The sequence below is a fragment of the Esox lucius genome, chromosome 10 (assembly GCF_011004845.1).
Source record: "Esox lucius isolate fEsoLuc1 chromosome 10, fEsoLuc1.pri, whole genome shotgun sequence".
Lineage (NCBI taxonomy): Eukaryota > Metazoa > Chordata > Actinopteri > Esociformes > Esocidae > Esox > Esox lucius.
In genome coordinates this window covers 29,091,015-29,103,028 of record NC_047578.1, presented here as the reverse complement: position 1 = coordinate 29,103,028, position 12,014 = coordinate 29,091,015, and the positions used below count along the sequence as shown (strand labels likewise).

The 12,014-nt window shown below is 42.0% G+C and overlaps 1 protein-coding gene across 7 annotated transcripts in view; it reads right to left on the bottom strand.

Annotated features, from left to right (window-relative positions):
* atp9b (ATPase phospholipid transporting 9B) overlaps positions 1-12,014 on the bottom strand; it is a 99,444-nt gene that overhangs the window by 72,592 nt on the left and 14,838 nt on the right. For 5 of the 7 annotated variants that reach the window (XR_004576258.1, XM_010906167.3, XM_010906168.3 and 2 more), the window contains exon 2: positions 4,215-4,388. Coding sequence is in view for 6 of the 7 variants with exons in the window: in XM_010906167.3 (XP_010904469.1) it covers positions 4,215-4,388 (174 nt within the window). In the remaining variant the exon portion in view is untranslated. Of the gene's footprint in view, positions 1-4,214; positions 4,389-10,344; positions 10,412-12,014 lie in introns of all 7 variants that reach the window. The other 2 variants (XM_020045148.2, XM_020045149.2) reach the window with 1 other exon arrangement.

Genomic DNA, 12,014 nt, shown 5'->3' with positions numbered 1-12,014 from the left:
CTTTAAGCACATTGGCAAAACACAAAACAAAATAAATCAACTTTGGGAGGAAAAAAAGAAATGTGTGCGTTGGCTTCTATGTAACCTCACTCCATGAGCCACAGTTCAGATTCATAAAACAGATTATTTGCTCAAATGAATACTATTTAAATAATAGGCCATTTAAATGAGCAGGGCTTATTCTGCGTGAATTATTTGTGGTTTATAATCCTCGGCTAAGCATACATAAAAATACTGGAAAGCATTAAACTAGTCAGCTGTAAAAAATCCGATTTGTTCATTAGGTAAAAGATCAATAGAGAGCTTAGGCTGGAGATGCAGCCCTGATAACCAAATGACTCTGAAAATGAAATATCTTATAAAATGCATCCTATATCAAATTCATACATAAACATTTCTAAAAGTTCTTTGTTTAGTATAAAAATATCCCTCTCCCATTTGTGAACAAACCCAATTACAGTTTGTTGACAAATATTTCAGTCCCACATATTATTTGGTAAATGGTATTTTAGGTAGAGGACAAATGAATCATTAGCCGGATAAGCTACGGTTTATTGTTTGACCTCAAAGTATTTTTGGACTGATGGTGCGCAACGAGGAACTCAACCAAAAACATCCCCTTCTGTTCACTTCATGCACAGCTACTAGTGCGTCAGAAATCCAAACTGAACCTCTCTGGCATAAAATACACACATTCAAATACAGAAATATTTTCCATCTCCCTCTTCTCACACAGGCACACAAACAGACACAGACACAAACAAAACTCACCACATCAATGAAACTCCAAAATTTAAACTTTTAATTAATCAGCTGCACTACACTACTCCCAGAACTTTGGTAATCTCCCTACCTATGGACCGATACAGACTATCTAGATGGAACATATACATCTGTAAATCAGTGTTTTTTAAATCTGTAAAACAGCCCATGGGTAAAACTGTTACAGTCAACTTGGGCTGCATGACATGGACAAATATTATATTGCATATTTTGCTTGACATTGCGGTTGTGATTTGACTTGCGATATGAGAAACAACAATTAACAGGTCCATTTGATGTGATATAGAGCACATCCTTGGCTAGGCTAAATAATGTGACTGGCTGTGTTATTTCTTCATGTCTCCGTGAGCACTTCTCATATGGAGTTATGCTTGCAAAAGAAGGGATTTGTGTGGTGCGACCGTACCTCTGCCTCAGCTCCAAAATAAAAATATTGAGTAAAATATTCAAAGTAGTGTTGGAAGTATTTTGTCTGTACATGTAAAAAATTATGAATACAGACGATCCACTTTTGGGAGTGTTTACGAATACAGTTAAGTAAAACATAAGTAGGCTCCCAAGGCAAACAGGTCCTAGGCGACGGGTCAGACTAAGAGCGGTTCAAAACCATTTAATGACGGAAAACATTTTGAGTACTGTGACGTCGCCCGGTATGGCACAGCCAGGGCCCCACCCTGGAGCCAGGCCCGGGGTTGGGGCTCGTATGAGAGCGCCTGGTGGCCGGGCCTTTACACATGGGGTCCGGCCGAGCTCAGCCAGAAGGAGCGATGTGGGGCCGCCTTCCCGTGGGCTCAACACCTGCAGGCAGTCGAAGGCGGGGGTCTCGACAACCCGATCCCTGGACACAGAAACTAGTTCTAAGGACAGAATTTCTAGGCGCAGCCAGGGGCCGGAGGGTGTCAGGTTTGGGGACCACACGATTTCATCTCTGGTCTTTGCAGATGATGTTGTCGTGTTGGCCCCTTCAAACCAGGACCTTCAGCATGCACTGGGACGGTTTGCAGCCGAGTGTGAAGCGGTGGGGATGAAAATCAGTACCTCTAAATCCGAGGCCATGGTCCTCAGTCGGAAAAGGGTGGCTTGCCCACTTCAGGTTGGTGGAGAGTGCCTGCCTCAAGTGGAGGAGTTTAAGTGTCTAGGGGTCTTGTTCACGAGTGAGGGAATGATGGAACGGGAGATTGACAGACAAATCGGTGCAGCTTCTGCAGTAATGCGGGCGATGTATCGGTCTGTTGTGGTGAAGAAAGAGCTGAGCCACAAGGCGAAGCTCACGATTTACCGGTCAATCTACGTTCCTACTCTCACCAATGGTCATGAGCTTTGGGTCATGAACGAAAGGACAATATCCCGGACACAGGCGGCCGAAATGAGCTTTCTCCGCAGGGGGTCAGCTGAGGTGGCTTGGGCATCTGTTCCGGATGCCTCCTGAACGCCTTCCCGGGAAGGTGTTCTGGGCCCGTCCCGCCGGGAGGAGACCCCGGGGAAGACCTAGGACACGCTGGAGGGACTATATCTCCCAGCTGGCCTGGGAACGCCTCGGTGTCCCCCCGGAAGAGCTGGAGGAAGTGTCTAGGGAGAGGGAAGTCTGGGCCTCTCTGCTTAGACTGGTGCCCCCGCGACCCGGCCCCGGATAAGCGGAAGAAGATGGATGGATTGATAAGTAGGCTACAGCATAAAACAAAGACTTTTAATAATTTCACCTCTCATTAGTTAAAAATTTTTTCAAGAGGGATGATCCACTTCTGAGAATGTTTATAGCCTGTAGGCTACATTTTTCTAAAGCATAAAGGGTAATTTCTTTGTTAGGCCATTTTCTTCAGTGCACTAGAGGCGGTTTCCAATTTTGCTACAGACAAATAAATCCAGCCCAAACCATTATTTACAGGTATGACTGGGCATATCTAGAGTTACATTTCATCTTTTCTAATATGGTCATTAAAATAGTCGTCCTGCACCCCGGTCACAAAACAGTTCCCTGCCCCTGATTAATCAGGATGGTTTGGCTGGTTTGGGCTGGGTTTGTGATGTATTTTTGGTTCCCTTCCAGACTTCTTTGCCATACATTATTCATACATTCAAGTCCCTATGGCGCTGTCTTAGGTGTAGAAATAAGTTTGTTGTGTTGCCGCGTCTTGTTCCAACGACCATCTTAAAGGTTTTGCATATTACATTAATTTGTGACATCTCTCTGGAACCCGAAATATTCCCAAACAACAGAAGATTGATTATTTTTCAGGACCAAATCATCCCAAGTCTCTATCACATTGTCCTCTGGGTTCATTTTCATCATCAATCCTCTTCCTCTCCCTAACAGCACACCCTATTCCACATAATTATTTCGCAGTATGCTCTATGCCATCTTCAACTGTTCTGAGTGGTTAACTTTTGCTGTTCAGTGTGCTTGCACAGGTAATACATAATCTCCCCGACCTGCAAGTGTTATTATGTTATAGGGTTGTGGCTATTACTTTCATTAGTTATAAGGCCATCAGGGAATTGGGATATTTTAAGAATACTTGGGATGAGGGACAGACGTAATCAGAACAATGTACTGTAAAGTTTTATTGACCAATTTGTGACATACAGCTGGACATTTGAATTGTAAATTTTCACTGTCTTAAAATAGCAAAACATAGGGGAAGACATAGGGAAAGAATGCTTGTAGATATATTTTGACAAAAATGTATTGTGCTGTTCACTTGTCAGTCTCCAATATTTTTAATAATCTGAATTACTATGTTTAAGTAGGCAAATGGATTCTAAAATCAAGTCCAATAAACTCTACAAATATGAATATAGTGAGGATGGCACCCCAGTACATTGTTTTTAAATTTAGTGTAAAAATTGCAGTTTTCTGCGGTTTAGAAATTGCATGTTCAAACCACAATTTTATTATGATTTTGATTAATCATACAACCCTATTGTCAATTTATAATGGCCCTTGGATCAATCCTTATCAACAAAAGAAATCAGATCAAATAAATCCTACATCAAGTGCCAAAATGCACTCTCATTCAATTATTTAAAATGTGAGAATTGTCACCCATTAAGTGCTGACAAACAAGATCACCCAACACACCACTGACAGCCATTCTGTCCGGTCTTTTGGCCCTTTCAACGCAGATCAGATTGCACTGCCTGATAAAGCAATGTGTAGCTTGTGCTAAACATAGCCTATAGGACACCAGCAGCTGCCTTGCTCTGCAATTACCCAAAACAGCTAATAGAAAGTGAAATGAGTTTGTAGCAGTTTTCTTTGAGTGATATCTTCAACCACGTCAGTGTACTAAATTTGTTTCAGTAAAAAGTAAGGATAAAATAGTAATTGAAATATAATTCCCAATATGGATGTACAAGCATTACATTGGTGTAAGCATCAGCTGTGTTAGCCAAACCTGGACGTAGCACAACAATTTCTGGTTCCCACCTACCTGCCACAGAGGATTTTCCAGCCCCCTATGAGGAACCAGCACAAGCCCCTCCGTCTCTGGTTGACCCTAGCACGGGGCAGAGTGTGGTAGTCACTCTCGTCGTTCTCAAAACCTTCCTCGGACATCATCAGTGGCATCTCGTCCAAGTTAGTGGGTTCATCTTCTAAAGAATATCTGGAAAAGAAGAACAGTGTACTGTTAACAAGCTAGTCGCAAGTTACTCAATGTCAAGCAAGCACCAATCTGAACAAACCTGTGAACAAATTGACAGAAGAGATCTAATAGCAAAAAAAAATTGTTAAATTCAACAGGAATTCATTAGAAAAATGTAGAACGTGAAGAGCAAAAATTAATGAGGCAAAACAAGGGCAGCAACTTCCAGACAGTTGTTTATCCAGACAACAACAAAGGCCTATCGGGTTGTTGGATCTGTATTGATTGCAACCTTACAGCAGGGTAACTTGAACATTTGTCAGTTGGTTTCAATGTTTCACTACCACTCTGATGAACAACACAGGCTAAATTCATTCATTTGCTGACACAATGCTCCTACTTTATTGCATTACAATGATTCTGTTGGGCCACATTTTTCAAAGGTCAAATAGAAGTCTAGAATCAAAATCCAGGCAGGTATGGACCACAGCGTATCAATGCATGTTAACTTTTTCTACTCTGAAAGCTTTTTTAAGAACACCAACCCAGAAACATTGCCAAATAAAGTTAGTGATTTCTACATTAAAAAAAAACTTTCATGATTATCCATTACCTGTCACTAACACACCTGAAATAGCTTTATTCAATATGGCAGAATTCAAGAATTCGTTAATTATTACAATTTTAGAATAGGATACCAACAGTGATAACATTTTTAACAATCAAATGTATTCATTTTTAGTTCTTGTCTACCTTTTGAATTATTAGGACATACAGCGGCGACATGATCTGTAAATGTGCCAGAACCAGCAATGCAACCCTCCCTATCATGAACGAATCTAGCTTACTTCTTATAGACAAATGTCAGAATTCATAATGATAACTAAACAGCCTTGTCCAAAAAAATAATCATGTTGCATGCAGATTTGTTTTGTCTTAATCAATGGTCCCATCAGGTAGACAGATTTTAAATGTGTCCTAGCCCATTCATGGAATACTGTACATGTTCCCATACTCACTAAAAGCTCTCTACAGCGGCATACCTTACAGAGTGCATTCATTTTATTAATTTGTTGTACCCTTGGGGTCTTGTCTTATTATTTAGAGCAGGTCTACTAAAGTACCCAGTACAAGAAAGCAGCCTCACAATCTTAGTTGACCAAACATTACAGAATAGATTTAATTACACATTGCATTTTGCATTCCCCCTGCCTTATCATTACATGGGTCTACAGCTCTCCACAGCCAAATTGTGGTGGATAGTACAATGATACTGGTTTGGTCCCATGATGTAATCATATTCACCAACACTAAACAGGAAAGTAGAATAGCCTCTCCCCTGATAAACTGTAAATGTAATGTTGTTGTCTGTGATTGTTACTGTATAGGAAAGCATAAGCTTTCCCATAAGTGGTGTATTTGTTAGTGGCATGAATGGCAACTACGGGTTGCTGCACCAGCAATGGGGGACAAAGCTAGAGGATTTAAAAGAACACAACGTACATGTTCAATACATATGGGAGTGTGAGTGGAATCAGCTTAAAAACACATCCGCAGATGTCAAAGCTTTCTTGAAGACCTTTGATGCTCCAGAGTGCCTTGATCCTCAGGATGCTCTTTTTGGCGGTCGTACCAACACAAGTCATTTGAAGTTTACGGCTCGAGAAGGGGAGACAATTCAGTATAACAATGTCTGTAGTCTTTACCCATTCTGCAACAAGACGAAGACTTATCAGATTAGGCATCCAGACAATCTTTCGAGATTTCAAACCGCTAGACACCTACTTTGGTATTGTTAAGGCTACGGTGTGTCCACCGAAAGGCCTTTATCACCCCGTTTTACCGCGCAGGGTCGGCGGTAAGCTGTTCTTTCCCTTGGGTAGATTATGTGCAGAGTCTGAAAACCAGGTAACTGATTGTTCACCTACTGATTCAGAAAGATCTTTAACTGGTACTTGGGTTTCTATTGAGCTGGTTAAAACTGTTGAGGAAGGTTATCGCATTGTGAAAATATTTGAAGGCTGGGATTTCATGAGAACATTCCTGAAGCGCAAGCAGGAAGCTAGCGGCTTCCCGCCATCTGTGGTTGACGATGAGGCTGAAGCCCAGTATATCTGTGAATATCATGAAAAGGAGGGTGTGCAGCTTGACAAGGAAAAAAATGTTGTAAACAGTGCTAGGCGATCTTTGGCTAAATTAGCAATGAATAGTCTTTGGGGTAAGAAGGGTGAGCGGAATAACCTTATCAACACAATGCAAATTACAGATCCGGAGGAGTTTAGCCACTACCTTTTTTCCAGTGAAATAGAAGTTGGTTATTTCTCTTTCATCACTGTTGCGATGGTACAGTGGCGTTACACAAAACAGACACCAATCAAACCACGTAACGGCAACATTTTTATTGCCTTGTTCACAACTGCTTACGCTAGACTCGAGTTGTATTCACTCTTGGAGAAGTTGGATAGACGTGTACTCTACACAGACACTGATTCCGTGATCTTTGTCACATGCCATGGGGATTGGGTGCCCCCACTGGGGCCATTCTTGGGTGACTTGACCGATGAGTTACCGGATGGTGACAGCATCGCTCAATTTTTAGTGGCGGGCCAGAGACATACGGTTACAAAACCGTTAAAGGTCTGACCTGTCCCAAAGCAAAAGGCATTACGCTCAACAGCTACAACACAACCATTGTTTACTTGGAGACGCTAGCTGGTTGACAACTTTGTACGGGGCGAGGGTGGTGATGATGATCACGTCCTTGCTAATGCAGACAATTACTAGAGATAAAAGAACATTCACATTGAAAAACCGAGTGGTGTCTAAGCATTTCAGAGTTGTGTACAACAAGCGTATACTGCTCCCTGATTACAGCACAAGGCCTTATGGCTACTAAACCACATTCTAGGATGGATAGCGGTTTTGACCCGTGACTTCAACACCCGTTCAGCTGTGTCATTAGTGGGCCCAGTAACTCAGGTAAAACATATTTTGTGAAGATGTTGTATAATGCTGACGTTGTTTTCTCCAAAGAAATTCAAAATATTGTGTGGGTTTATTCATGTTGGCAACCACTGTATGACGAAATGTTGAAGGTGAGGGAGATTGCTTTTATAGGACTACCAAAGTCCTTCTATAAAGTGTGATAACAACCTTTTTATTATTGACGATTTGATGAAAAGTGCATCAGAGAGTTTGGAGATGGAGAGTTTTCACACAATATTCACACCACCGTAACCTGGGTGCAATATACCTTGTCCAAAATACGTTTGTTAAAGGCAAATCTAGTAGAACTATTAACTTGAACACAAACTACCACATCTTGTTTAAAAACCCCAGCGACAATCAGCAGATTAGTATTTTAGCAGACAGACCGGGGTATATCTTTCTCGATTGTTCATGGAGAGTTTTAAAGATGCAACACATCCGCCTTTTGGTTATTTACTTCTCGACTTTAAAGCTACAACACCAGAAGACTACTCTCTGAGAACGGGGTTATTTTCAGGGGATTGGCCTGTCGTGTACGTTCCTAAGAAAGTTTGATTATGTCTAAACGCTGGGCAGAGGGGTGCCCAGGAGCAGGGTTGAAAAACACTGCATTAGAGGCTGACCTTGTTCAAAATGTGTAAATTAGTACAGAGTGGTCTACTGCTTTAGAAAATAAAGCACTAAAATGCAATACAATTTCCATAGTACCGATAATCGAACTATAGATTAGAATCTGCTTATTTGCAATATATAATCAAGCCTGCATAAGCAGAGCCGGCCTAGAAGAGCGAATGTCTCCTATTGACTGACTAACTGAGTGACAGACTACCCCTTGCTAAATAGCGTTGTGGTGACAGAAGCAGACTATGGCGCAAAAGGTCCCGAGTTTGACTCCAGTCACTGTCAGAACACATTATGCCTGAGGATTTGTTCACTGGCTACACGATTCTCATCTTTTCACTTGATGAAAAAGTCAGTTATCGTCACTTATATTCATAGTTATATATCAATGTCAATAATGAATAGCAAATAAGGTGTTAAAACAGCCAGTGGAACCTGAGGATTTGTTCTGGATAGACAAAAACTTCACTGGCTACATCCTTCAGTAGCTATGTTATAGGAAGCCTAAAATAAAACTTTTTACTGTTATATTGTGACTATTTCTAGTGGATTTTCAAATTATGTTCAGGATTTGTTCAGAATAGGCAAAAACTTTGCTAGCTACACGATTCTCTCGTCTTTTCACTTGACGAAAAAGTCAGTTGTCACCTATATTGATAGTTATTGTATCAAGGTCATTCACAAATGGCTAATAAGTTGTTAAAACGGCCAGTGGCAAAAGCCATAAAGTTCATAGATGCGTTTGTGATGGAGGTAAACTTAATATGAAACAGTCAGTTTAGCGCACTATTAGTAGTTAATATAGGACATATTGTCACTTTTTGATGATTGACTGACAGTAGGCGGGACATTTGGGTTGGGGGTGGGACTTCCGTTTTGGTAGGTGGGACTACCTGTGTGACGCATGTTCCGGGGTGGGACTACCGGTGTGACGCATGTTCCGGAGTGGGACTACCTGTGTGACGCATGTTCCGGGGTGGGACTACCGGTGTGACGCATGTTCCGGGGTGGGACTACCGGTGTGACGCATGTTCCGGGGTGGGACTACCGGTGTGACGCATGTTCCGGGGTGGGACTACCGGTGTGACGCATGTTCCGGGGTGGGACTACCGGTGTGACGCATGTTCCGGAGTGGGACTACCTGTGTGACGCATGTTCCGGGGTGGGACTACCGGTGTGACGCATGTTCCGGGGTGGGACTACCGGTGTGACGCATGTTCCGGGGTGGGACTACCGGTGTGACGCATGTTCCGGGGTGGGACTACCGGTGTGACGCATGTTCCGGGGTGGGACTACCGGTGTGACGCATGTTCCGGGGTGGGACTACCGGTGTGACGCATGTTCCGGGGTGGGACTACCGGTGTGACGTATGGTAAGGGTTGTAAATTCCTGTATGCATGTCTAGGGGGGATAAAATATGTTATGGGGGTGCGGTTTGTAATTTATGGTGGTTTTGATGTTTAACAATAGGGCGCCAGTGTTCAGGAATGTTGAATTCCTAAGGCACAAGATGTTATGATATGTAGTGTGATGTTTGCTGTTCAACAAAAGAGACTTCCGGGTTTTGCAGCATGAAATGAATTCAGATTTTTGTATGCCGTATTATAGACTTATGTTGTTTTAAGCAAAGATTAATGGCAATATTGAGATAGACATTTGCAAGGGTATGTATGCGGATGAGTTTGTCCTTAATAGTTTAAATAAATTTACACAATGTCGCTGCAAAGACGTGATAACTAACGATTTCAACACAGCCTGGGTTGGAAAACGTTTTGGACCTTCAGACATTGGTAAGTCTTAACATTTAGAAATCATCAGCTTTAACTACCTGTATCACTAGGTCTTCTGTTAACCCACTTTTTATTTCAGCATCACTGTCAGTTTGACTGTACGGTTGTGATTTTATGCAACGTTGTGGACAAATGCTTCTTGTGTAGGTGTAAACTTTCACAAACAATTTCAGTGGTGTTCTAAAATTTTATTAACATTATGACAGTCTCCATATAGCTGAATCTTTGTGGAGCGGGGTGACTTTGGAGACTATTACAACACCATAATGGCTTCAGTTACGGAACCCCCTACCTTGTGGCTGCACAGCGTCAGAGTTGGTTTTATAGTTACCCCCATTACACAATACTTGAAAGCTGAAGGTAATACATCTCTACAGTCAACTATGATGTATGTAAATGTATGTTTGAGTTAGAATAATATTTTAACCTGTAAGTGAATCATTATTTACACGTTTAGAGAAATGGAGAAAGATGGCGCTAACAGACCAGACACTGAACAACCATCAATTTCAATACATATCGAACAGATCGTACCTAACAGAAGTGCACATAGTGATACCTCCAAAGATAATACTCACAATATGGCGAAAAGACTCTGCATGTCGGCACCAGGGTCACCCCATCAAGAGGTACAAAACTGTCAATCTACAGATCACACAACAGCAAATCAATACATTGTTGCACAGCGATACAGACATTACTCCAAAGATGCAAAGTTTGTTAGCCTGAGATTATTAGCCCACATTTTTTGAACGATCTAGTTGACTCTCCTCCAAGCTCTCTGACGCATACTCATTACAACAACCCAGTTGATTTCAAAAGGTTCAGATCTTTAACACAGACTGGTTACGTCCCTTGGTTCTAATGTGTGTGAGCGTGCAATAGAGTGGGCGTGCAATAGAGTGGGCGGGTTGTTGGCTTGTGCGTGTCCCTCAGGTAGTATCCAGAGGTGCCTGATTGGAGTCCATTTCCTACCAGCATTCCAACACATCGATTAGCCCTCCCTTTCATCATTGAGTCCTCCTGGCACACTCTCTCAGCTGCCAATCAGTGTTGCCCAGCCGCTCTACAAAATGTCAACTGATTCCATGCCACGAGCGCTCTCTAGGTCTGTGTTCTGTGTAGTCTGTGCCGGAGTAGTCATTTGCACTCATATGTGGAGAGTGTTCCTTTGTGTGTTGCGGCTCCAAAGTATCCCTGGTCTGTATTTTGTAAATGTTAGTTAATATTTTTGTTACTTTTTTTCCCCTTTGTTATCCCAGGGGAAACGCGGAAGACATTTTGGGAGTGTCTAGTCAGATGCCCATGTATAGATGTCTACTGTTTAAAGACACTAGGTAAGACCTGGGTGGGCCACCCCCAGTTTTTGTTTAGTTAGGATTAGGGAGGAGAGATATTTTCTTTGGTTCCACCCAGCCCCTTTTCTCCTCTTTTTTTAGTTCTTCCTGTCCGTATGGTTAATAAACCAGTTTGAATGGCTCACTGTGGCCCATCGTCCCTTTTACTGCACCAGCTGCACTGCACCCTCCTAACCTCATTGAGAGCACCCACACCACAGGGTGTTATGGTTCACTCGAAAGAGCTTACATAACAACCGTGATGGTGATATTAGAGTGACACAACTTAACCAATTTGACAATGTGGAATTACGGCAGTCTGTAAATTATTTTGGTGATGATGATTTTGGTGCGTTTTATGCACGCATTATGTGAGGTTTGGATACTTTGATTGTTAGAGCTTCAGGCTTTGTACATGCTGGTTTAGCCTTAGATGTTTGTGTGACATTCACGGATATCGTCCAGTTTGAACAAATGACAGTGCCCGGATCATAAGCGGATATGTTATTCCGACTTTTGTTATCATAAAGATTTGAAGTTCCACAAAGGTGCAGGTTGTTGGGTTAGCAGGTGTGAGCACAATCTGGTAATCTGTGTTGATTGTGGTTATCAATATATCATTAATACCACCAACAATAAAGTTCACAAGTGTATGATCTGTCTGTTGAAATGAATCATCAATCATAAAACCCTCTTTGACGATTGAGACAATAGCCAATCCAGTGAACGATAAACACACTGCAAATTTTGTGTGTGCAATAAACTTTGATAGTGTTCAGCCAGAGATGCATGTGTCACTGCTTTTTTCCAAAAGTATAGGCAACCAAAATATACTGACTTCACCTTTATAGCACACAGCTCGAAAGGAACACCTTGTTAACAGTGGTATTGGCACAACACTTATTGCTAAT